Source organism: Ceratotherium simum, chromosome 21, assembly GCF_057802395.1.
Source record: "Ceratotherium simum simum isolate JZ-2026a chromosome 21, ASM5780239v1, whole genome shotgun sequence".
Classification (NCBI taxonomy): Eukaryota; Metazoa; Chordata; class Mammalia; order Perissodactyla; family Rhinocerotidae; genus Ceratotherium; species Ceratotherium simum.
Genome location: NC_141920.1, coordinates 1,949,727 through 1,971,667, shown reverse-complemented (window position 1 = coordinate 1,971,667; position 21,941 = coordinate 1,949,727). Strand labels below are relative to the sequence as shown.

Here is a 21,941-nt window from a genome sequence, read left to right as displayed (position 1 = left end):
GGGCTGCGGAGCTGCGGGCCCGGGGGCGGCGCGGCGGCGGCGGCGGGGCGGACGAGCCCACGGCGCGGCGCCCCCCGCGCCCCCCGCCCCCCAGCGACTGCAGAGAATGAGCACCTCGGGCCGCCGATCGCAGCCGGAGAAGAAACCCTGATGATCTCGGGCTGACTCTGTGTCCGCGACGATGTCGGTGGCGTTTGCGTCTGCTCGGCCGAGAGGCAAAGGGGAGGTCACACAGCAAACCATCCAGAAGGTGGGCTGGGGGCCGGGGGCCTCGGGCCGGGGGCCCGCGGGGTGCGGGCGGGCGCGCGGGGCCGGGGCACAGGCAGCCGGCGGGCGCGGAGCGCGAACAAAGCCGGGGCGCAGCCGACGACCGCGACCCCGACGAGGCCCCGCGCGCGCTCCGCGGCCGGCCTGCGCCAACTTGGTCGGGGGCGCGCGGGGCCACGGGCAGGGGCGCAGGGCGGCGGGGCCAGTCGCCCGCGGGGTGATGTCCGAGCGGTGGTGTCCGCCGGGTGGTGCCCCACAGGTGGTGTCCTCGGAATGGTATCCGAGGGGCCAAGTGGAGAATAATCCCGGGCCGCGCCCGGCGCAGTGGGGACCCGCCGCCTTCCAGGCCAGGGCGCAGGGCGGCGGGATTGGGTGCCCGCGGGGTGACGTCCGCGGAGACCCGCCTGGCTGGCGAAGGCGGTGGCGCAGCCCGGCGGGCGGCCCCTGGCCCCTGCGTGCAGCTTGGCAAGTGAAGGGGGCGCGGGGCGCGGGGCGACGGGGACCTGGCTCAGCAGCCGGCTACGCCCTTCGCCTTACTAAGATGCTGGCACTCCAAGGCACCAAGGGGGGCGTCCCGAGTGTGGGACGCCGTTTCCTCAGCCCTGCAGCCCTTTAAGGAGCGCGCAACACCTCGGGGTTGACCTGCTGGCCAATCTTCCAGGCCCTTATTCGCGTGTGAAATTGTTTTTCAGCGTGACACTGGGCCGGACACCTCCTCACCTAACCAAGTGTGCAGATTCTCTTTACAGCTTTTCCCCGAGTTTTGTAAGTTTGGTCTTGTGGTTTTTTAGAGATAACTTTTATATGGGTTTGGGGACACCTTTAACAAAAGCCTTAAGTTTTGAAATTGAGATTTTAAATTTTCTGCTGTTTCTTTTTAGAAGACAAGTTCAGAAGAAGATCCGTGTTAGCCATTCCCGTTTGAATTTTCTCAGCGTGCTTGATAGCTGCATTGATTTCTTTTCTAATCTCTGGATTTCTGAGGTCAACAGCAGTGTGTCCTGTTCCCCTGAGCCTCTTATTTCCCCAAGGGCGTTCACCTTGATGATTGCGGCCTCTTGATGACACGCGTTGTCCTCAGCCTCTCATCTGTTTCGAGACCACCTTTGCTGTGGCTGGTTTTGACACATGAGGTGCCTCAGGAAACTCTAAACAGGAGAGAGGCGATTTGAGAAGCAGCAGAAATATAGACTTAAAAGTGGGGGTTTTTTTTGGTGTGTAGTAAACACTTATGTGGTGCTTACTGCATATCAGGCCCTGCACTGAGAGCTTTGCAGATGTTAACTCACTTAATTCCTCGTGGTAGTTACTATCATCTCCATTGTGTAGATAAGGAAACTGCAGCACAGGGAGGCTGAGTGCCTTGCTGGTAAGTGGTGGAGCCGGGAGTTGAACCTGAACGCTGGCTCCGGGGGTCTGCTGTAACTATGACGCTGGATATGGAGACACTGGGCTGGCCGAGGGTCAGGTGCTTGGCTCAGAGGCACGTGTTGGCCGTCCAGGAGTCTCTCAGCACCCTGGCTCTTTGGAGCCTTAGTGTGATAAGCACATTACCGTTCCTGAAACCACCTTTGGCTTCAGCATTTATCCAGTTATTTGCACTGTGCATCTGCCCCCTGCTAAAGCTCCCCAAATTCTCCAGGCAAACGTGTGTGTTAGAGCATTGCCCCCAAACATCCGATCAGAAAGAGGGAAACCTGTGGATGGCATTCCAGGCAGAAAGTCGGCCTGCTGGCCATCGACACAAGCCGGTCTTCAATTAGGCTATCACCTGGTTTGACCTGGTGGGGCCAGCAATCCGTGGACTTGCCTTAGTGTTCTCACGGTGAATATATGTACCCAGGGCTCTTTTACTGGCAGTCTGAGAAGGGCGTGAGCAGCGCGTGAGCTGTGTCCACAGCGTGTGCTCGTGCTCAGAGCATTGAGAAAAGCGAAGGGTTTCTCAGAAGCCTGCTTGGTAGTGCAAGAGCAGTAAGTATACTCCTTGTCCTTAGAGTATATCTGGGTAGGAATTTGTCAGGCAAACTCCTACTCAGCCTTCCAGGCTCCGCTCAGATGTGCCCTCCTTCATGCTCCCTCGGTGGTCATGTGGTGAGTGTAGCACCTTGGCACACTGCTTGGGCTCCCAAGTTTGCGGGTCACCGATTTATTCTTTGTTGTGTCCCCAGCCTGGCACAGTTAGTGCCCAGTACACACTGGGGCATCTGGGACGCCGGGTCTGTGAGTGGAAGTGCTTGGGATAGGCAGATGTATTCATTTCCTGGGGCTGTCATAACAGACTACCACAAACTGCGTGGTTTAAAACAGCAGAAATTTATTTTCTAACAGTTCTGGAGGCCATAAGTCCAAAATCAAGGTGTCATCAGGATTGGATACTTTCTGGGTCTCTGAGGGAGGGTGGTTCCATGCTTTTCTCTGAGCTTCTAATGGTTGCTGGCAATCTTTGGTGTCCTTGGCTTTTAAACGTATCACCCCAATCTCTGTCTCTGTCTTCACCTGGCTTCTCCTCTGTATATGTCTCTGTGTCCAAATTTCCCTCTTGTCGTAAGGACACCAGTCATAGGGTGTAGGGTCCACCCTGACCTTGTATGACTTCCTCTTAACTTGATTACGTTTGCAGAGATCCTATTTCCAGATAAGGTGACGTCTACAGGTGTTGGGAGTTAGGACTTGAACATATCATTTGGAGGGACACAACTCAACCTGTAACAGAGGATGTGTGGGGGAGTGGTACTCCAGACAAGGAGAACCAAGGAACAGAGCTAGGAAGGGTCTGGAAGGTCGAGGGAGTTGCAGGTGGTCCCATGCATGGCCTGCATAGAAGGGTCTGGAAGATTGAGGGGGTCCCGGTGGTCCGGCCCGTGGTCTGCATGGAGCAGGAAGGGGGCCAAACCTGGGAGGACAGGGAGAGCCAGCCTGCGCTGGAAGCCTGGGCTGTGTGCCGGGGTGGTTGAGCCTGGGGTGACTGAGCACAGTTTTAGTGTGGGGTGAGACGCTTGCAGAACTGCGCTTTGGTGAGAACCACAGGGGACACGACTTTGCCGAGGACTCTCAGGTGGAGAGGGGCAGTGTCCCAGCAAACTTCAGTGGCCCTCGTGCCTGGCTAGCTGGCCCGCAGGCTGGGACCTGCCCTGCACTGCCGTCCCCTGGTTTGGGACCAGCGAATCCCCACTGTCCAGCTCTGGTGGGGTGGGGTTGCAGCCATCTCCATGGACCGCGAGGCTGCGCTTAGGCACGTTAGAGGGGCCCCTGAGCATCGGCCTTGCTGCTTGGCACACAGTAGTTGCTTAATAAATGTAAGTGCTATTGTTACTGTTTGTGTTGGTGTTCTTAGTTTGTTTCCTTGGCTGGAGGGTGGGAATGGCGTCTAGTCCTTCTGTACCTTGTGCAGCAGAGACAAGGTCGATGGGGACAGGACAGAGCTGATAGGCAAGGGGACATCTGGGTCTAGTTTAGGAAAGTGAGACCAGAGAGGGCGGGTGCTGTGCGGGGGTCTGAGAGCCAGGGACCAAAGGGGGACCAGCCCTGCCCCAGTGTCCTCCATGCCCAGGGGCTGGGGGGCAGGGGCACGGGTAAGGGCTGGCCATCTGGGTCGGGGGTAGGTGCCCTGTGCTGTCTCACACCTGGAACTCCTTGTCTTAAAGAACATGGGCTAATTTGATAAGGAAAGTAAATTGGCCATTTTTAAAGTTAAAGCTGTCCCCATGACTACAAATGGCTTGGGCACTCCTAGCCTCCCATTAACTTGGCTGATTGATCCTTTTAGGCAGTTGTTACTGAACGCACTTTCTCCCCAGTGAGCAGAGGCCCCCGGGAACAATCCTCAGGGATGGGAGGGGCAGTGTCCCCTCACTCAGGTTCTTGGGGCCAGCCCTGGGGAGGGGTGAGGACCGGACACCGTGGAGTCGCAGGAGAAGCTGGGACCGGGGCTGCTGCATGCTGGTCGGCTCTTAGTTGGCTTCTTTGTCAACTTCTGTGTCTTAAAATGCTGCCTGGTGAGGGTGCTGCTCTGCAAGGCACTTGAGCACACTTGGACCTGAGCACTGCAGAGGCTCTGACTCCAGCCCCCTCTGGTGGGGAAGCATGGCGTCTAGCCATGCCCAAGCCTCTGTCCCCTCTGCCGAGTAAAACCTGGCAAAGGCCCTCCTGCTGGGTGCTCCTCCAAAGAAGGTGTGCTCCCTGCCTGTTGCTCAGGCCCTCAGGAGCCCTTTGGGAGCCCCTCAGGCCTGGAGGACCAGGGAGCGTCTGGATAAAGTGCAGTGCCCACCCCACCTCCCTCTCACTCCTTTCCCTTCTAAAGCAGTCACCTGCCTTGTCCAGTGGCTGCCTCATCCACAGGCTGCACCTATCTTCTATGTGGTAGCTGTGTGCACAGTGTGGAGGCAGAGGGAGAGGGACAGCAGCTGGGTCTTGCTGTGTGACACTCACAGGTGTCCCTGTTAGCTCTCTCATTGTGGCTCCGGCCCTCTGCCCCCAGCTTGTTCCCTGGGCCAGTGGTTTGGGGCCTGGGCACCTGCTCCTGTGTGCTTGTGGTCTGAAGGCCACTTCCCTGGGATCCCCTGGCTGCGCGTGAAGAACTATCATGCCCAGCCCCACAGAGGCAGGAGTGAGGGGGGCCTGGTGCTGATGTCGCCAAGTCCTGCAGGACCTGGGAAGAGGTTGGGTCAGTCTTGACTGTCTGATCCACAGCGTGCACCTCAACTGCTTACCCTGCCGTGTGAACGGGACAGGAGTCGAGAGGGAGAAGGTGCTAGATGTCTGTGCAGAGGGGGCTCCTGTGACGAGGCCTCATTCCGCTTGGCCAGCACGTGATTCCTGTGCAGAATGCCCGTCGCCATGGGCTCCTTATGTTTCTCTTCAGTTGGAGACCGCTGGGGGGGAGTGGCCTGGGCGCAAGGATGGGGATGGACTCCGTGGAGCTAGGGGGGCTTCCTGGGCTCATATTCTTATTCTGGTGGAAAGCCAGGCTCAGCCTTCTGCACCTCAGCTTCCTTGTTTTAAACGAGGATGCTGTGTGAGCCCCTCACAGGCCGTGCCTCTAGTTAGAGACATCACCTGGCTCAGGAGCGTGCTCGGCCTGGTGACCGATCGTCTTCAGCCTTTGGGTCAGACGTTTAACCAGGATTTATCAGCGGCCTTCCGAAAGGGAGGCGAGGGTTCCATCCAGATGGCAGGAAACTATCGCCAAGTCCAGAAAAGGGACCTGCGGGGTGAGACGTGTCTGGATGTGCCGCGTTCCATGCATCGCGCCCCTCCCCCTTCAGCATGGGGGCTCTCGCAGAAGCAGAGTGGTTTTGCTGTGCTGTGTTCACACGTTTATGAGCATCCCCAACACTGAAGACAGGAAGTGACTCCCGCGCGGCCTAAGGAAGATGAAAGTATGTTCGCTGTTGCAGTGACGTTAAGATGTTTTCCAGGGTCCTGAGAGTCTGGAAATTGGACGTGTGTGTCACACACAGAGATAGGACCAGGGGCAGAGCCAGCTCTTCCCAAGGACACTGCATGTGTGTAAGGTTTGGGTTTTTTTGAAACTCACCTAATTCACATACTCTGCAGTTGGGTATATGTTCAGGGGGTCCCGTTGGCTTCCGTCAGCAGAGTCTGTAGCGCCGCTTGCCGAGCTCTGATGTTGCCCAGTGGTGGCAGCTGCCGTGTGCTGGGGGATAGAGCCCTGATCATTAGCAACGTCTGCCCTGAGATCGGCAGTGGGAAGAGGGGGCACAAGTGCCAGGGTGGCTCAGCCACCTGGTGATGCTTAACTAGCCGTCCAGTTAGCCAGAGCTCGTCCCTCTCACACCTCAGGCGGCTCCTAGGAATATACCTCACATGTCCGTCCACCCCGCGTGTGGGGGCGTGCATCGCGGCACTCTTTGTAGCGGTGGAAGATGGGAGACCAACTGAATACCATGTGGAATGCCCTGGAGCTTAGGAAACAATGGGGTGGGATCTTCACGCACTGAGACAGGACAGTCTCCAAGACACCAGAGAGGAAAGGGCGCGATGTAGACCAGCGGGAAGGGATTGTTTCCATGTGTTCACACAGTGAGGGGGCACACGTCCAGAAGGAGCGGGGGTTGGTTAGCCCTGGTGGCCTTGGGTGGGCGCACGTGGCCCACCTTTCACTTGGGGCTGCCTGAACTTCGGCATGCCCGTGAACCTCTTCCCATTTAACCAGAAAGCAGCAAATCTTTGTTGATTGAAAGAACAGCCACAGGGACATTGTGAGGGATTTTTCTGCCCATTGTGGGGTGACCTGAGCCCTCCCCAGTAGTGAGCCTCGGAGCTCCCAGGCCTCTCTGTGCCCCTTCTTCCAGGGCCGCACACAGGTTGTCATGGGGGGCTGCTCCCTCCGCAGAGATCCTCACCCAGCTTTCCCTGCTGGTGCCAGCCCCTGTCCCCCACTCTCTTTCTGGGCTCTGGGACCCCCAGCCCCTTCCCTTTCCTGGTCTCTGTCATCCTTACCCACCCAGTCAGGACTGCCCATGTGGCCTCAGCAGTTCCAGGCCTGTCCCGTGCCAGCCCTGCCTCCTGGCTCGCGTGTTCTCTCTGCTGGCCATGTCCGTGGGAAGCAGTGCCCTGGCCCTCCCAGCCTGTTGCCCTTCAGTTCCCTTACCGCCAAGCCCAAGTCTTTGTAAAGCCTGCGTGGTGGCTTGTTACAGAGACAGAGGCCATGGAGTGACATCTCTCACTTCTGCACCCCTTGAGCCTCCTCCCATGTGGACGCTGGCCTTGGCCCCATGAACCTCTGACCCCCGGGACATCAGCCAGCGTGATAGCAGAGGCTTGATAAGCACTTGTGCTCTGGGGCTGCCCTCTCAGAGCCCTGAGAGCACCAGGATGACCACATGGAGAAGGAGGCACACGCATCCCAGCTGTCCCACGAGGCCAGCCACCAGGTGACCCTGTGATGATCCCACGTGAGACCAGCCGCAGACCTGCACAGACAGCCTGGGGTCATGAGAACTAAGAAATGGTTGTTTTAACAACAGTGCGCGGGTTTCGTTTTGCAGCAGTGGGTAATAGGTATGCCCACGTGTGTGGTGACCTTGGTCCCATCAGCCTCTGCACTCAGCCCAAGCTGCGATTGAGAAAGTCACCCTCACTCCGCTGGGCACAGGATTCCCATCCCCAGCCACCCCACTGTCCCCTGCTCTGACACTCCACAACCTCATCTCCAGCTCCTGGAATTTGTCTCCACTCCTGGACGTGCCCTGCTCCGCCACACCTTTGCACACACTGTGCCCCCCAACTGGGCTGTCCTTTCTCCCGTCTTCACCTGTGTGCTCCTGGTCACCTTTCCAGCTCTGGCTCAGATGTCATCTCCGGGTGCCTCCCAGGGCCCCCGCTGCCAAGATCACACGCTGCTGCCATGTGGCACCAAGCAGATGTGTGCCCATGTCAGTCTCCGCCCGAATCTGGCCAGCTGCCGCCACTCCACTATGAGCAAGAGCGCGGTCTAACCTCCTCCCTGTCATGCTCACCAAGGCCTCGGACGGGCCTTCAGAGTGGGGATCTCACCACCGCTCGCCAGGGCGGCCCTCAGTGCTGGCCTCTGGCTCCCCCAGGTGGTGTTGCCAACTTCGCACTTCTCTGCCCACAATGTCCTCCCCATGTGGCCATGGGCCACACCTGACACGTGGGTTTCAACCCGCATGCTGCATCAGTCTCAAACTCCTTTTTCCGTGGCATTGCCTGCACAGCTCACTTCTGAACCTGTAGAAAATCAGCCTTCCCAGGAGAGCAAAGTGCGAGGGGCGTGCCTCCTGAAGCAGGAAAAGGTGAAACTGCATGTGAGAAAGCTTAGAAACCTGGTGTCGACAGAAGACAGCAATAAGTACACCAAGTACATTAATCCTCCAGTCAGCGTACGTGGTTTCTTTATTTTTCAACTTTGTATTATGGGCACATTTTTAGACACACTCTAGGTAGAGAGGAGCCAGATGAGGCCTGGATCTGCCTAGCTCAGGTGGTCCCATACTCATTTTGGGTTTCTTTAAGATCACTTTTTAAACAATGACATGCCTGTCTTAGGAATTATCATAAACGCAAATGCATAAAGGAAATAAAAACTATATCCATACTCTCTGACCCAGGGAGAGCCAGGGTTTCCCTCCTGTCACTTGTTTTCTTGTTTTTAGGTTAGATGTTATACTCATCAAAACCGTGCTGTCCACGAAGAGTCAAGTAGTGCTGTGGGGCTTGTGTTAAAAACTAGGAGTGATTCTTCCACCCCGCACTCTGTCGCGCACTTCCAGCAGAAGTGGTGGAACCACTTGCTAAACCAAGTGGCTACTTCTCGAACATGTTTAGTTTTAGGTGTTGTCTGTTTTCTTAATCAGCTCCAGCTGCTATAACAAAATACCATAGACTGGGGGGCTTAAACAACATACGTTTATTTCTCACAGTTCTGGAAACTGGAAGTCCAAGATCAAGGTACTGACAGGTTCAGTTCTTGATGAGCACCTGTTTCCTGGCTTGCAGATGGCTGCCTTCTCGCTGTGGCCTTACCTGGTAGAGAGGGAGAGAGGGCTTTGGTGTCTTCCTCTTCTTGTAAGGACACTAATCCCATCAGGGGGGCTCCACCCTCCTGACCTCATCTAACCCTAATTGCCTCCCGAAGGTCCGACCTCCTAATACCATCCCATTGGAAGTTAGGGCTTCAACATAGGAGTTTTGAGGGGGACACAAATATTCAGTCCCTAGTATTTGTTGATCTCACGTGATGACGGTGGAAAATGGGGATTTCACTCACCACACACCTGCACTCCTCACTCCTCCACAATGGCTTTCTCATGGTTGGAATTAGATCCACCTCTGGTGTTAAAACATTGTTGTGACAATATAAATGGTGTCCCGGGCCAGCCCCGTGGCTTAGTGGTTGAGTGCGCACGCTCCGCTACTGGTGGCCCGGGTTTGGATCCCGGGCGTACACCAACGCACCACTTCTCCGGCCATGCTGAGGTCGCGTCCCACATACAGCAACTAGAAGGATGTGCAACTATGACATACAACTATCTACTGGGGGTTTGGGGAAAAAAAGGAGGAGGATTGGCAATAGATGTTAGCTCAGAGCTGGTCTTCCTCAGCAAAAAGAGGAGGATTAGCATGGATGTTAGCTCAGGGCTGATCTTCCTCACAAAAATAAATTAAATAGATGAATGAATGAATGAATGAATGAATGGTGTCCCACGCAGGATCATATGACCACTTTTCCTGCCCAGCCTTTTGTTTTCCCTGGAGTTGGTAATCTCTCCTTTTAAATCATTTTTCACTGGTTTATCCCAGACTCTTCCAGCCATGGAAGCCTTCTCAGCTCAGGTATTCTGTCAGGTTCATTGTCTTGGCACTGCTCTTCTTGGGCCTCCTTGGGTCTCCCTCCACCATTGTCCCAGATTTTTTGGCTTCTCCTGTGTTGGGTCTCAGTTCTTCCCATTTTGGTGTTTGCTCCCTTGTTTTGATGGACTGCATCCTTTTGTAGCTTCCTGAGAAAAGGTGCATGGGACATGAACTTTTAAAAAGAATTCCCGTATTCTCTTCATCCCGATTCCCTAAATGTTAACATATTGCCTCATTTGCTCTCTTCTGTCCCTCCTCCCTGCCCTGTGTGTACATATTATCGTGGCCTGAACCATTTGAGAATGAGTTGCAGATATGACGCCCCTTTACTCGCAAATACTCAAGCATGACCTTCCTTACAACAAAGACGTTATAACCACAGTACAATGATTGAAATCAGGGAGCTAATGTTGATAACAGTACTGTTATCTGATCTGCAGACCTAATTCCAATGACCCATTCTTCCCAGTATGTGCTTTATAGCACAAAAAGACTCCAAGTCACATATGTTTAGTTTCCCATGTAAGGAACTGTTCTTTTGTCTTCTTTAAGACATTGACATTTTTGAAGAGTGTGGGTCATTTGGGTGGCAGATGCATTTTCCTAAATTGTGTTCAGAAAGTATGTTTATTTTACCCTCATACTTGGTCTTTGTTTTGGCTGACTAGAATTTAGGAGACAAGTCTCCCTCAAGATCAGGTTATTGCTCCTCAGAGTGTCTCCTTCGGGACTGGGTCATCTCTACTCAGGAAGTCTCTCACTCAGGATCGGATTATGTCTCCTACAGAAGACTCCCCTCAGGATCAGGTCATTATTCCTTGGGAAGTCTCCCTCAGGATCAGATTCTCTCTCCTCACGAAGTCTACTTCAGGATCAGGTCATTGCTCCTACAGAGTCTCCCCTCAGGATTGCGTCATCAGTTCTCAGGAAGTCTACCTCAGGATTGAGTCAGCTCTCCTCTGGAAGTCTCCCTCAGGATTGGGTTATCTCTCCTCAGAAAGTCTTCCCTGGGTATCAGTCATCCCTCCTCACAAAGTCTCCCTGGGGATCAGGTCATCTCTCCTCTGGAAGTCTCCCTCAGGATCAAGTCATCACATCTACAGAAATCTCCCTCAGGATCAGGTCATGTCTCCTCTGGAAGTCTCCCCTCAAGATCAAGTCATCGCTCCTCAGGAAGTCTCACCTAGGGATCAGGTCATCTCTACTCAGGAAGTCTCCCTTGAGATCGAGACATTTCTCGTCTGGAAGTCTCCCTCAGGATTGGGTCGTCTCTCTTTAAGAAGTCTCCCATCAGGGTCAGGTCATCATTCTTCAGGAAGTTTCCCTCAGCATCAGGTCATCTCTCCTCAGGAAGTCTCTCCTTGAGATCAGGTCATCTCTCCTGAGGAAGTCTCCCCTCAAGATCAAGTCATCACCACCACAGAAGCCTCTCTCAGGATGGGGTCATCTCTCAGGAAGTCTCCTTGGGATCAGGTCATCTCTCCCCAGAAAGTATCCCTCAGGATTGAATCATTGCTCCTACAGAAGTCTCCCTCAAGATCAGGTTGTCACTTCTCAGGGTGTCTCCTTTGGGATCAGGTCATTTCTCCTCAGGAAGTCTCCCTTGGATTAGGTTGTCACTCTTGTAGAATCTCCCTCAGAATCAGACATCTCTCCTCAAGAAGTCTCCCTCAGGATCGGATCATCTCTCCTCAGGAAGTCTCCCTCAGGATTAGTTCATCTCTCCTCAAGAAGTCTTCCTCAGGTTTGGGTCATCTCTTCTCAGAAAGTCTCCCCTCAGGATCAGGTCATTGCTCCCCAGGAAGTCTTCCTTAAGATTGGGACATGTCTCCTCTGGAAGTCTCCCTTGGGATCCAGTCATCTCTCCTCAAGAAATCTTCCTCAAGATTGGGTCATCTCTTCTCAGGAAGTCTCCCCTCAGGATCAAGTCATCTCTCCTCAGGAAGTGTCCCTTCAGGATCATTTCATCTTTCCTCAGGAAATTTCCCTCAGGATTGGTTCCTCTCCTCTGGAAGTCTCTCTTGGGATTGGGTCATTGCTACTGCAGAAGTCTACCTCAGTATCAGGTCATTGCTCCACAAACAGTCTCCTCTTATGATCAGGTCGTCTCTCCTCAGGAAGTCTCCCCTCAGGATCTCCTCAAGAAGTCTCCCCTGAGGATCAGGTCATCTCTCCTCAGGAAGTCTTCCTCAGGATTGGGTCATCTCTCCTCCGGAAGTCTCTCTCGGGATCAGATCATTGCTCCACAGGAAGTCTCCCCTCAGGATCAGGTCATTTCTCTTCAGGAAGTCTCCCTTAAGATTGGGACATCTCTCCTCAGGAAGTCTCCCCTCAGCTTCATGGCATTTCTCCACAGAGAGTCTCCCTCAGGATTGGGTCATCTCTCTTAATGAAGTCTCTCTTGGGATTAGGTAATTGCTCCATAGGAAGTTTCCCCTCAGGATTGGGTCATCACTCCTCAGGAAGTCTCCCTTGAAATCAGGACATCTCTCCTCTGGAAGTCTCTCTCAGGATCAGGTCATCTCTTCTCAGGAAGTCTCCTTCAGGATTGGGTCATGTCTCTCAGGAAGTCTCCCTCAGGATTGGGTCATCTCTCCTCAGGTAGTCCTCCTCAGATCAAGTCATCTCTCCTAAGAAAGTCTCTCCTTGTGATCAGGTCATCTCTCCTCAGGAAGTCTCCCTCATGATTTGGTCATCTTTCCTCAGCAAATCTTCCTCAGGATTGGGTCATCTCTCCTCAGGAAGTTTCTCTCAGCATCAGGTCATCTCTCCTCAGGAAGTGTCTCCTCAGGATCAGGTCATCACTACTACAGAAATCTCCCTCGGGATCAGGTCATCTCACCTCAGTAAGTCTCCTCCAGGGATCAGATCATTTCTCCTCGAGAAATCTCCCTAGGATCAGGTCATCTCTCCTCAGGAGGTCTCCTTCAGCATCAGATCATTGCTCCTACAGAAGTCTCTTGGGATGAGGTCATCTCTCCTCTGGAAGTCTCCCTCATGTTGGGGTCATTGCTCCTCCACTAGCCTGAGTGGAGAAGCTCAGTGCCCTTGTTTCTCATCCTATCATTTTTAGGATCTCTCTTTGTCCCCGGTGTTTTTTGGCAAGTTGGGTGCTTAGAGAACCTGGAAACTCACCTCCTTCAGCTCTGACAAAACCCCTTGAACGATGTTTTTGGATAATTTTCTCTCTCTGTTTTCCATCTTTCTGGAAGTCATGGAAGAATTGTTTTTGGCCACTTGGATCGTTCTTTTAATTTCATTATCGTCTCTTTTTTCTACCTTGGTCTTTCTGATGTGCTTTCTAGGAATTTTCTTCAACTTTGTATTCCAACACTTCTGTTGATTGTTTTTGCTTTGGTCAATATATTTTAAATATCCGAGAACTCTTTTTTGTTCTATCTCTGTTGTTTTTAATAGCATCTTTTTTTTATGGATATGATAATTTTTATCTTTTAAGGATATTAATAATAGTTGTGGTTTTCTTTCTTTTTGCTTTTTAAGTTTCCTTCTTGCATAGTCTTCATCTCCTCCAGGTTTTGGCCTCTGTGGCTGCTTTTGGTTTGTCTCAATTACAGGCTTTCCGCAAATGCTGGTGTGGCTCAGCCGTGCGCTCATGTTTAGGACTAGGGCACCAGGGGAAAGTCTGCCGGATTGATCTGTGCCTTCACCTGGAGGTGCTCTTCTGCCTTCAGTGTCTTGGCACTTTCCTTGGAGGCTGGTCATTTCCCTGGAGCTGCCTTGCCCTTCTCCCCCGTGCCGCCCCCCACCCCCTCGTCCCCGGCCAGGTAGCTGTGGGGAAGGCCCGGGATCTCTTCCTGAACCCTATGGGCTCCTGAGTGTGGCTCAGTGTCACATCCAGCCTCCTGGGTTCTGCTAATTCGGTTGTCGCTCATCCATTTGCTTTCCACTTCTAGAATGCTGCTGCTGGCACTACTCCCTCAGCCCTGTTCTCTTTGTCCTTATGAACGGTTCCCTTCTTCATCACTCACGCACCAGCTGGGCCTGCAAGGGCTCAGAGCACAGTGGGCATCCTGTCCACCATCTTTCACCTGATGGGTCCTGGCCTTTTGTCTGAGTGTTTTTAACTTAACTGAGATAGTACTCTGTACCCTTCTTGCTAAAAAAAAAACATCCTAACAGTATAACATTTTCTCATGCTTATAAACACTACAAAAACATTTGTAGCAGCTGGCTGACATCTCATTGTATAGTTACACCGTAATTTGCTTAAGTAATCCCGTCATTGACCATTTAGCACCACCCCCCTTTTATTTGCTGGGAAAGAGTTGCCCTGAGCTAACATCTGTTGCCAATCTTCCTCTGTCTTTTTTTTTCTCCCCAGAGCCCCAGTACATAGTTGTATATTGTAGTTGTAAGTCCTTCTAGTTGTATGTGAGCCGCCGCCACAGCACAGCTACTGACAGATGAGTGTGTGGTTCTGTGCCGGGAACTGAACCTGGGCTGCTGAGTCAGAGCACACAGAACTTTAACAACTAGGCCATCAGGGTTAGCTTGCTTCCCCCTTTCTTGAGCTGTTATCAATGATACTGAGATGGACATCTGTGCATAAAACGTTTTAGTATGCAGCGTGTGTCCTTGGGAGAGAATTCTTGCCACGGAATTACGAGTCCACGAGTTGAAGCTGTGAAGCCTTATATAAGGGTGGCTCTCGGAGGGACAGGAAGACGGTCTTTCGCAGTTGTTTTCCTTTCTTAAGAAAAGTCGTTTCTGGGGCCGGCCCTGTGGCATAGTGGTTAGTGTGTGTGCTCCACTGCTGGCAGCCCGGGTTCGGATCCAGGGCGCACCCCGATGCACCACTTGTCAGGCCATGCTGTGGCAGCTTCCCATATAAAGTGGAGGAAGATCGGCTTGAATGTTAGCCCCAGGGCCAGTCTTCCTCAGCAAAAAGAGGAGGATCGGCATGGATGTTAGCGCAGAGCTGATCTTCCCCGCAAAAATAAATAAATAAATAAAATATTTTAAAAAAAGAAAATGAAAAGTCGTTTTTCCTTTCATCTGGAGAAAGAGTCTTGATGTGTGAATGGCCGGAATGCCCCATCCTCCTGTGTTTAATTGCCCCTCACATGCCCCCAGGTGAGCTCCATGGGCAATTCCTGGCCCTCAGCGCCCCCTGGTGGTTTCCCTGTCTCAGGCCAGCTCCTTGGCCAGGGTGGGAATTGCTGAACTTGGGGCGTCATCTCCTCAGTGGAGAGAAACGGCAAAGCATAGAGAGGAGGAAGCTCTAACGTGAAAAACTGAGCAAGAGAAGCAAACCCTGAAGTCATGGAGGCCGAGGGCGGAGGGAGAAGCTGAGCCAGGGCGGTCGCTCTATAGGGCTTGGGGTGGACTCGGGCTCTGTGCCTTGGTCTCCCCTCTGTGGGCAGGTTTTGGCCCGGGATTCTGAAGGAGCAGGGCCTCGAGGTGAGAGTGCAGTTATGGGCCCCCAGGACAGTGTGTGGGGTTACCCGCACGGTGGCAGGCAGGTGGGCCCCTCCGCCTGCTCAGAGGCCTGCAGAGCTGAGCCCACCCGGAGGAACCTCTGGGCCAAAATGACGGGGCACAATTTGGTGGAGATGAAAAGCACAGATTTTTCGTTTGACGAAAGTTTCTGAGGAAAGGCCTTTTCATGGAAAGCATCATTTGCGGTGGGCTCAGTTCTGCCCCTCCCTCCAGAGCGGGAGGCTGGCTGCATGAACAGGTGATGAATAAGCTGGCCGCTTCACTCTGTGCCCCTCTGGCCATCCCGTGCTGACCGGACCTGGTCTAGCCCTCTGTGCCACTGCAGCCTCTGCTGCAGCTCTCATGGCCGGCGCCTCCCACACTCCCATTAGGCCTTCCTCCCTCTCCTGCTTCTTCCGTCTCCTCCTCCTGCGTCTCCCCCAGCCATCTCAGGCACTGCCCCCCAGGTGGCCATCCTGAAAAGATGGCTCTTGTAGGTCTTCGTGATGCTCTGCAGGGATGCGAGCTGCCTCCCCCAGAAGTGCCCGCCCAGTGCGGCTGTGATTGCGGATCTTACCCCCTCCAGACCCAGGCTCGGGGTCCTGGAATCCCTGCTGTGAACTTTGGCCCCCCAAGCTGGACAGATGCATCGTGGTCAAGGGCCCAGAAAATGGGGGTCCTGCGGGCTGTGGGTTTTCATCTGCAGGGTGAGAGAGGCTGGGGGCTACCTGCGGGGTTGGGGGGATTGACCCTGGCCCACAGGGATGTGGAAAGTGCCTGGTCCCACTTGCTGAGGTTACATGTAAGAGTGACAGTTTGTACAAAGAACACCTGCACACCCATGACAGGTACCGTCACACATCTAACCAGCAACTCCAGCCGGCGCCCTCTAGCCCCCTGCGGGGCACCCGACGCATGTGTGTTCCCGCGCTCACGTCCACTTCTCCTTCAGATGCTGGACGAGAACCATCACCTGATCCAGTGCATCCTGGACTACCAGAGCAAGGGCAAGACCGCCGAGTGCACGCAGTAAGTGGCCGCGCCCCTGCCCTGCCGGCCCCTCCCAACTTCCTCTTGGGGCGTTGAGTGGCCTCAGCAAGTCTGGCAGAGGTCATCTAAGCTGCTAAGAGTCAGTCCTCGGAGGGTGGCCTCATTCCCCCAGGTCACTCCCCAAGGCGAGGTGGGAAGGTTTGGAGGGCAGTGGAAGTGTGGGAGGAGAGGCTGCTGGGGGAGGCCCAGGCCAGCTGCACCTGGTGGATGCCTCAGAGGACAGAGAGCTCCTCCAGATAGGACCTCCTGTGACGCCCCAGGGCTGGACACAGAGCAGGTGCACAGGGTGGCCGCCACACCCGCCCGGAGGCGCTCCTCTGTTGAACTGAGTTTCCCTGTGCCCTCTGAGCACCTCTTCAGGGGGCTGGGGTATCCGGTTAGCCTGGTGTCAGGGTCAGCCAGAGGAGGGCTTGTCCCCTGGCATTCCCTCCTGCGTGACCCACCCACCACCTCCACCCTCTGAACAGACGGGGTGGCGCCTCCCCCTTGGCCACTGCCTCAGGGTCTTTCCGGCATTGTGTGGTGGGATGGGATCCCACTGCCCCCCTAGCCCCGTCCCGGCCTGCAGAGCGCTTTGCCACCTGCACTGTCCCCGGGGCTTGGCTGCAGGGCGAGGCTGTCCAGGATAAACTACTTCTGCCTTGGATGGGCCCGCGGGCCCCTCCGCCTCACGGTGCGCCCCTCGCCTGCAGGTACCAGCAGATCCTGCACCGGAACCTGGTCTACCTGGCCACGATCGCGGACTCCAACCAGAACATGCAGTCCCTGCTCCCCGCTGTGAGTGTCTGCAGATGGGGACGGGGGCTCCTCACTGTTGCCCAGCATAGTCACGCACGGCCCCAGCTGCCAGCGTGGGGAGCAGAGATCTGGGTGTGTTCCCTGGAGGCCCCAAAGCGACAGGCAGGAGCGTGAGACGGGGGCGGGGTGGGTCCTCCCGTCACATGGGAGGTCAGTCGGACGTGTCTGAAGTGGACTGGCCAGAGTGGTGCCATCGGCGTCTTTAGCAAAGGGAGGTGAGTGACCCCAGAGGAAGCAAACCTAGGAATGGTGGGACGCGGATCTGGGGACAACAGGAAGAGCCATGGGGGTTCCTTGCTTTTGACTGTGAGCCCTTCTGAGCGATTTAAAAATTATGACCCACGATCTTGCGCTGCCGTGGTTCATCAACAAAACTTAAAAAAACTGCCCAGTGGGGCCGGCCCGTGGCTTAGCGGTTGAGTGCGCACGCTCCGCTACTGGCGGCCCGGGTTTGGATCCCGGGCGCGCACTGACGCACCACTTCTCCAGCCATGCTGAGGCCGCGTCCCACATATAGCAACTAGAAGGAAGTGCAACTATGACATACAACTATCTACTGGGGCTTTGGGGAGAAAAAAAAGGAGGAGGATTGGCAATAGATGTTAGCTCAGAGCCGGTCTTCCTCAGCAAAAAGAGGAGGATTAGCATGGATGTTAGCTCAGGGCTAATCTTCCTCACAAAAAAAAAAAAAAATGCCCAGTGCAGTAAACACTTCAAATATTAATATAAATATTTCCTGTTTGACTTTTTAAACTTTTTTTTTTTAATAATTTTATTTATTTTTTTCCCCCAAAGCCCCAGTAGATAGTTGTATGTCACAGCTGCACATCCTTCTAGTTGCTGCTGTATGTGGGACGCAGCCTCAGCATGGCCGTAGAAGTGGCTCGTCGGTGCGTGCCCGGGATCCGAACCCAGGCCGCCAGTAGCGGAGCGCGCGCACCCAACCGCTAAGCCACGGGGCCGGCCCTCCTGTTTGACTTTTTAAAACGCGTTTTCCTCAAATAAATTATTGCTGCAAAGGCAAGATCCAGGGGCATCTGCCTCGGGCCTCCTTTGAGGGAGGGGAGGGCACAGCCTCAGGAAGGACCAGCCCTGTTGACCGTGCTGGGTGACGAGGTTCCGGGACTCATGTTATGTGGGGAAGCCTTACCTCCCGATGCCCTAGTCCCCATCATGAACACCAGGATGTCTTTTGCTAGTAAAAATGTTAAACCAACTTTGATTGGCCTATCAAATCGGGTTCTTCACCCTGGAGATACCAGCAGATCCTGCTGGAAAGTTCATTTTCTTGGCCAGGTGTAGACAGCATCTGTGTCCAGACCTTCGGAGCTGCTGTTTGGCCTCGGATTTGGGAGATGAGGGTGCAGGGAGGCCACTTGCAAACCCCATCTCCCTGCTCCGTCTTGTGATCAGGGGTGGGCGTGGGTGTGGAGAGGAGGGGAGGGAAAGGACATGCACAGGAGGAGCGCCTGGGAATGCGGTGCTGAGGCACAGGACAGCCTGTGCAAAGGCCCTGTGGCTTGAGGGGCTGAGGGACACAGAGACGCCTGGCCAGCTGAGTCTGAGAGGGGCAGGGAGGAGTGTGGAGCAACGAGGTGGGTGCAGCCACCTGGGCCGGTGAAGTGGTTCCCTGAATCCCAGGAAAGGGGGACCCAGCTTTGAACCTCCCAGTGTGTCATGATAAGCTTGGTACTCGTTTAAGTTCTGAACGTTTACACAGAACACTTGGCGTATCATCTGCATCTTGGCCTGAGATGCTTGGACCTGGTACCCCGTGGTCACCTGCTGCGGGTGAGAGCAGCGGTTGGTTATAGATATTTGCCAGGTGGCCATGAGATGTAGCTGGAAATCTCATGGACTGCAGATCCCGGGAGTGGCTTCTGGTGTCGTTCTCTGTGTCAACCACGCTCCTTGTAACCTTCCTGTTGCCTGCAGCCGCCAACCCAGAACATGAACCTGGGCCCCGGAGCACTGTCCCAGAGCAGCTCCGGCCAGAGCCTGCACTCCCAGAGCAGCCTCAGCGACGCCATCGGCACAGGCCTGCCCCCGTCCTCCCTCATGCAGGGCCAGATTGGCAATGGTGAGTGGCCCTGAGCACTTCTGGGCTGGGCTTTGGGTTTGGGGTTGGTTCCTGGCAATGACGCAGGCTCCTAGGTAGACGGCTGCCCCCGTGGGGTACCCCACGCCCCACAGGGCTGAGCATGGGAGGCCCCCCTCCTTCCAGGGGGCCTGGCTCCAGGTTGGCTGCTGTGCCCAGGCACACATGCGCAGAGGGTAACGTGCAGAGGGAATAACGGCCTTGTTCCAGATCTCTGCTCTGCTTTGACACTAAATATGGCCACTTCAGATCCAGGGTGGGGTTCCATGTGGATCTTCTAACAAGAGGGAAAATGCTCCTGTCTTTGGGTCAGAATTATTAATAATTATTGGGAACTATTAATAACAATGTAACAATGAATACACAACTCACCTTCTACTTTGTCAGCACGTATGTTTATTTCTTGATTAATCACTCAGCTGTTTACTTCATTCATAGCAGTATTGACCATGGTCAGCCTCCCTCCCCACAATCACTTGCAGGAAACTCGGGGTGTTTCCTGCTGTTTCAGCAGCCCTGCTGTCACAGGTGGTTTTAGATGGGCTTAAGGCCCCCCCACCCCTGTCCCTCCTGGCAGGTCCGAACCACGTGTCCATGCAGCAGACGGCACAGAGCACGCTGCCCACCACCTCCATGAGCATGTCTGGCAGCGGCCACGGCACGGGGCCCGGCTACAGCCACTCGGGACCCGCCTCGCAGAGTGTGCCCCTGCAGGGGCAAGGTGCCATCGGCAACTACGTGTCTCGGGCCAACATCAACATGCAGTCCAACCCAGGTACCTCCCCGCTGGGCCCTGTGACGCCCCCGCCCAACCAGGCCTGGGCATGCACCTGCCCCTGGGCCCCTCTGAGATGTGTGCAGGCTGTGCGCGTGGTCCTGAGGGCCGCCCTCCTGCTGGGCACTGGGCTGTGCTGGAGGGAGGAGAGGACGGGTCCCGAGAGCTGCCCTCCTCCAGGAGTGTCCTGAGGGGCAGGGCCTGGCTTTGGGGGGGCTGCACTGCTCCCCATGGCAGCTTCAAGAAGGCTCTGAGGAGGGGCGGCACACGTCCTGCCAGAGGACAGGATTAGGCTCACACAGGTAGGAGGGACAGCATGGCCAGAGGCATAGAAGTGGTAGGGTGAAGGGCCACACACAGCAGGCGACGGGCCAGGATGTTCTCTGGGGCCAGCGGGAGCCCTGAGAGCTGGGCTCTCCACTGCGGTGGCCACTGGGCCTCGGGCACTTGGGCCGCATCAGTCCACCTTGAGATGTCCCATGAGTGTCAGACACACTGGATTCCAAAGGCTTAGAACAGGAAAAGAGGATGTGAAGTATCTTCTTAGTATTTTTTAATATTAATTTCATATTGAAAATGATATTTTGGATATATTGAGTCAAATAAAATATATTACTAAAGTAGGCTTCACCTGTTTCTTTTTACTTTCCTGACGTGGCTCACATCCCACCCTGTTGGACAGCACAGCTCTAGAGGGTTCCGAGCAGGGGTGACATGAGTGACAGGTCAGGGAGTAGGGGACCACCCACCTGAGCCCGAGTCGCGGGGTGGGCGAGGGTAGCTGGCTCCTCTAGGGCCAGCCTGGGGGGTTAGGGACGGGGAAGGAAGGGCTCAAGTTCCTGTGCACGCTCCCGGCCTCGCGGTGCTTGCCGGCTTGTTCTGATTGTCGCACATTTTTAAAGAGTTAGCACAAAGGTTTGCTGGTAGAACGTGTGACACGGAGTCGAGGGGACAATCTCATGGGGGAGCCGCTGGAGAACAGTGACGGCTCAGCCTGGGACAGGGGCGCGGTTGGGGTCTGGGGTGAGGATGCCCATGCCGGAGCTTCTCGGGGTTATTCGGAGTTTGTCATATCGCCCAGTGTCCATGATGCACCAGCAGGCAGCCTCGTCCCACTACAACTCGGCACAGGGCGGGAGCCAGCACTACCAGGGCCAGTCGTCCATTGCCATGATGGGCCAGAGCGGGCAGGGGAGCAGCATGATGGGGCAGCGGCCCATGGCGCCCTACCGACCCTCCCAGCAAGGTAACGCCTACACCTCCCTTGGTCCGTGTGCTTCCCCACCAGGAACTGGAGAGCACGAGGCTTCACACACTGGTCCGTATTGAGCAAGGACCTTGGGGGTCTGGAGCCAGCGAGGGGCTCACGAAGTGTTGAAGGAGGAAAGCCAGCGCCATTCCCGCAGGGGCTGAGGCTCAAGCCCACTGGGGGGGGAGTTGGGTGCAGGGCCTGGGACGGGGGCGGGGTAAGTACAAAGTCCAGGGGCTGGACGTGGGGGGCATGTCCCTGTCCCCGGGGAGGCACGAGGGGTGTCCGAGTCGACGCCCATTGAGGAGGTTCTCCGGTTGGGGTCCTGACCTAACTCAGGAACGGCTCAGGTCCTGAGCTAACGCCCTCGCTGTCGCCCTCAGGCTCGTCCCAGCAGTATCTGGGCCAGGAGGAGTACTACGGCGAGCAGTACGGCCACAGCCAGGCCGCCGCGGAGCCCATGGGCCAGCAGTACTACCCTGACGGTGAGGGCCCTCCCAGTTCAGAGCTGTTGCCCCGATGTCCACCAGCAAGGCACCCACAGCCCCCTTGCCTGAGCACAGCTGGGGGTGGGGACGAGGGCTGGTCTCTGCCAAGAGAAGCTTCCGGCACACAAGGCCAGTCGCCTCCTCGGGGCTCCTCGTCTCCCTTCCCGAGAGGCAGCAGGGGTTTGAAGCTGGGATGCGCGGTCCCCTGCATAGATGATATAAGTGTTTGAAAAGATGGACGCCAGCTTCCTTGTGAAATGCCTCCAGCGAGGGACAGACCTGACCTTGCTGTTCCTGTCTTGTAACGCTCACCTCCCAGCCGCACCACAGTAATCTCTGCAGGTTATTTGCCTTTGAATTGTCACCTTTCATTAAGCACATTCACATTGTTGTGCAACCACCACCACCACCACCGTCTCTAAATAGCCCCGAGGTTTGTGG

The 21,941-nt window shown here is 55.1% G+C and overlaps 1 protein-coding gene and 1 long non-coding RNA gene across 8 annotated transcripts in view; both read left to right on the top strand.

Moving 5' to 3' along the window:
• Positions 1 to 79: 79 nt before the first annotated feature.
• The window catches only part of SS18L1 (SS18L1 subunit of BAF chromatin remodeling complex), a 34,686-nt gene continuing 12,824 nt past the window's right edge, over positions 80 to 21,941 (top strand). For all 7 annotated transcript variants that reach the window (XR_015555539.1, XM_087445035.1, XM_087445036.1 and 4 more), the window contains exons 1-7: positions 80 to 250; positions 15,995 to 16,071; positions 16,785 to 16,869; positions 18,826 to 18,970; positions 19,566 to 19,763; positions 20,845 to 21,009; positions 21,396 to 21,497. Coding sequence is in view for 6 of the 7 variants with exons in the window: in XM_087445035.1 (XP_087301161.1) it covers positions 182 to 250; positions 15,995 to 16,071; positions 16,785 to 16,869; positions 18,826 to 18,970; positions 19,566 to 19,763; positions 20,845 to 21,009; positions 21,396 to 21,497 (841 nt within the window). In the remaining variant the exon portion in view is untranslated. The remainder of the gene's footprint in view (positions 251 to 15,994; positions 16,072 to 16,784; positions 16,870 to 18,825; positions 18,971 to 19,565; positions 19,764 to 20,844; positions 21,010 to 21,395; positions 21,498 to 21,941) is intronic.
• LOC147914171 (uncharacterized) lies at positions 383 to 13,089 on the top strand. Its single transcript, XR_015555541.1, has 2 exons — positions 383 to 1,032; positions 1,149 to 13,089. It is a non-coding gene; the product is annotated as an uncharacterized LOC147914171 (long non-coding RNA).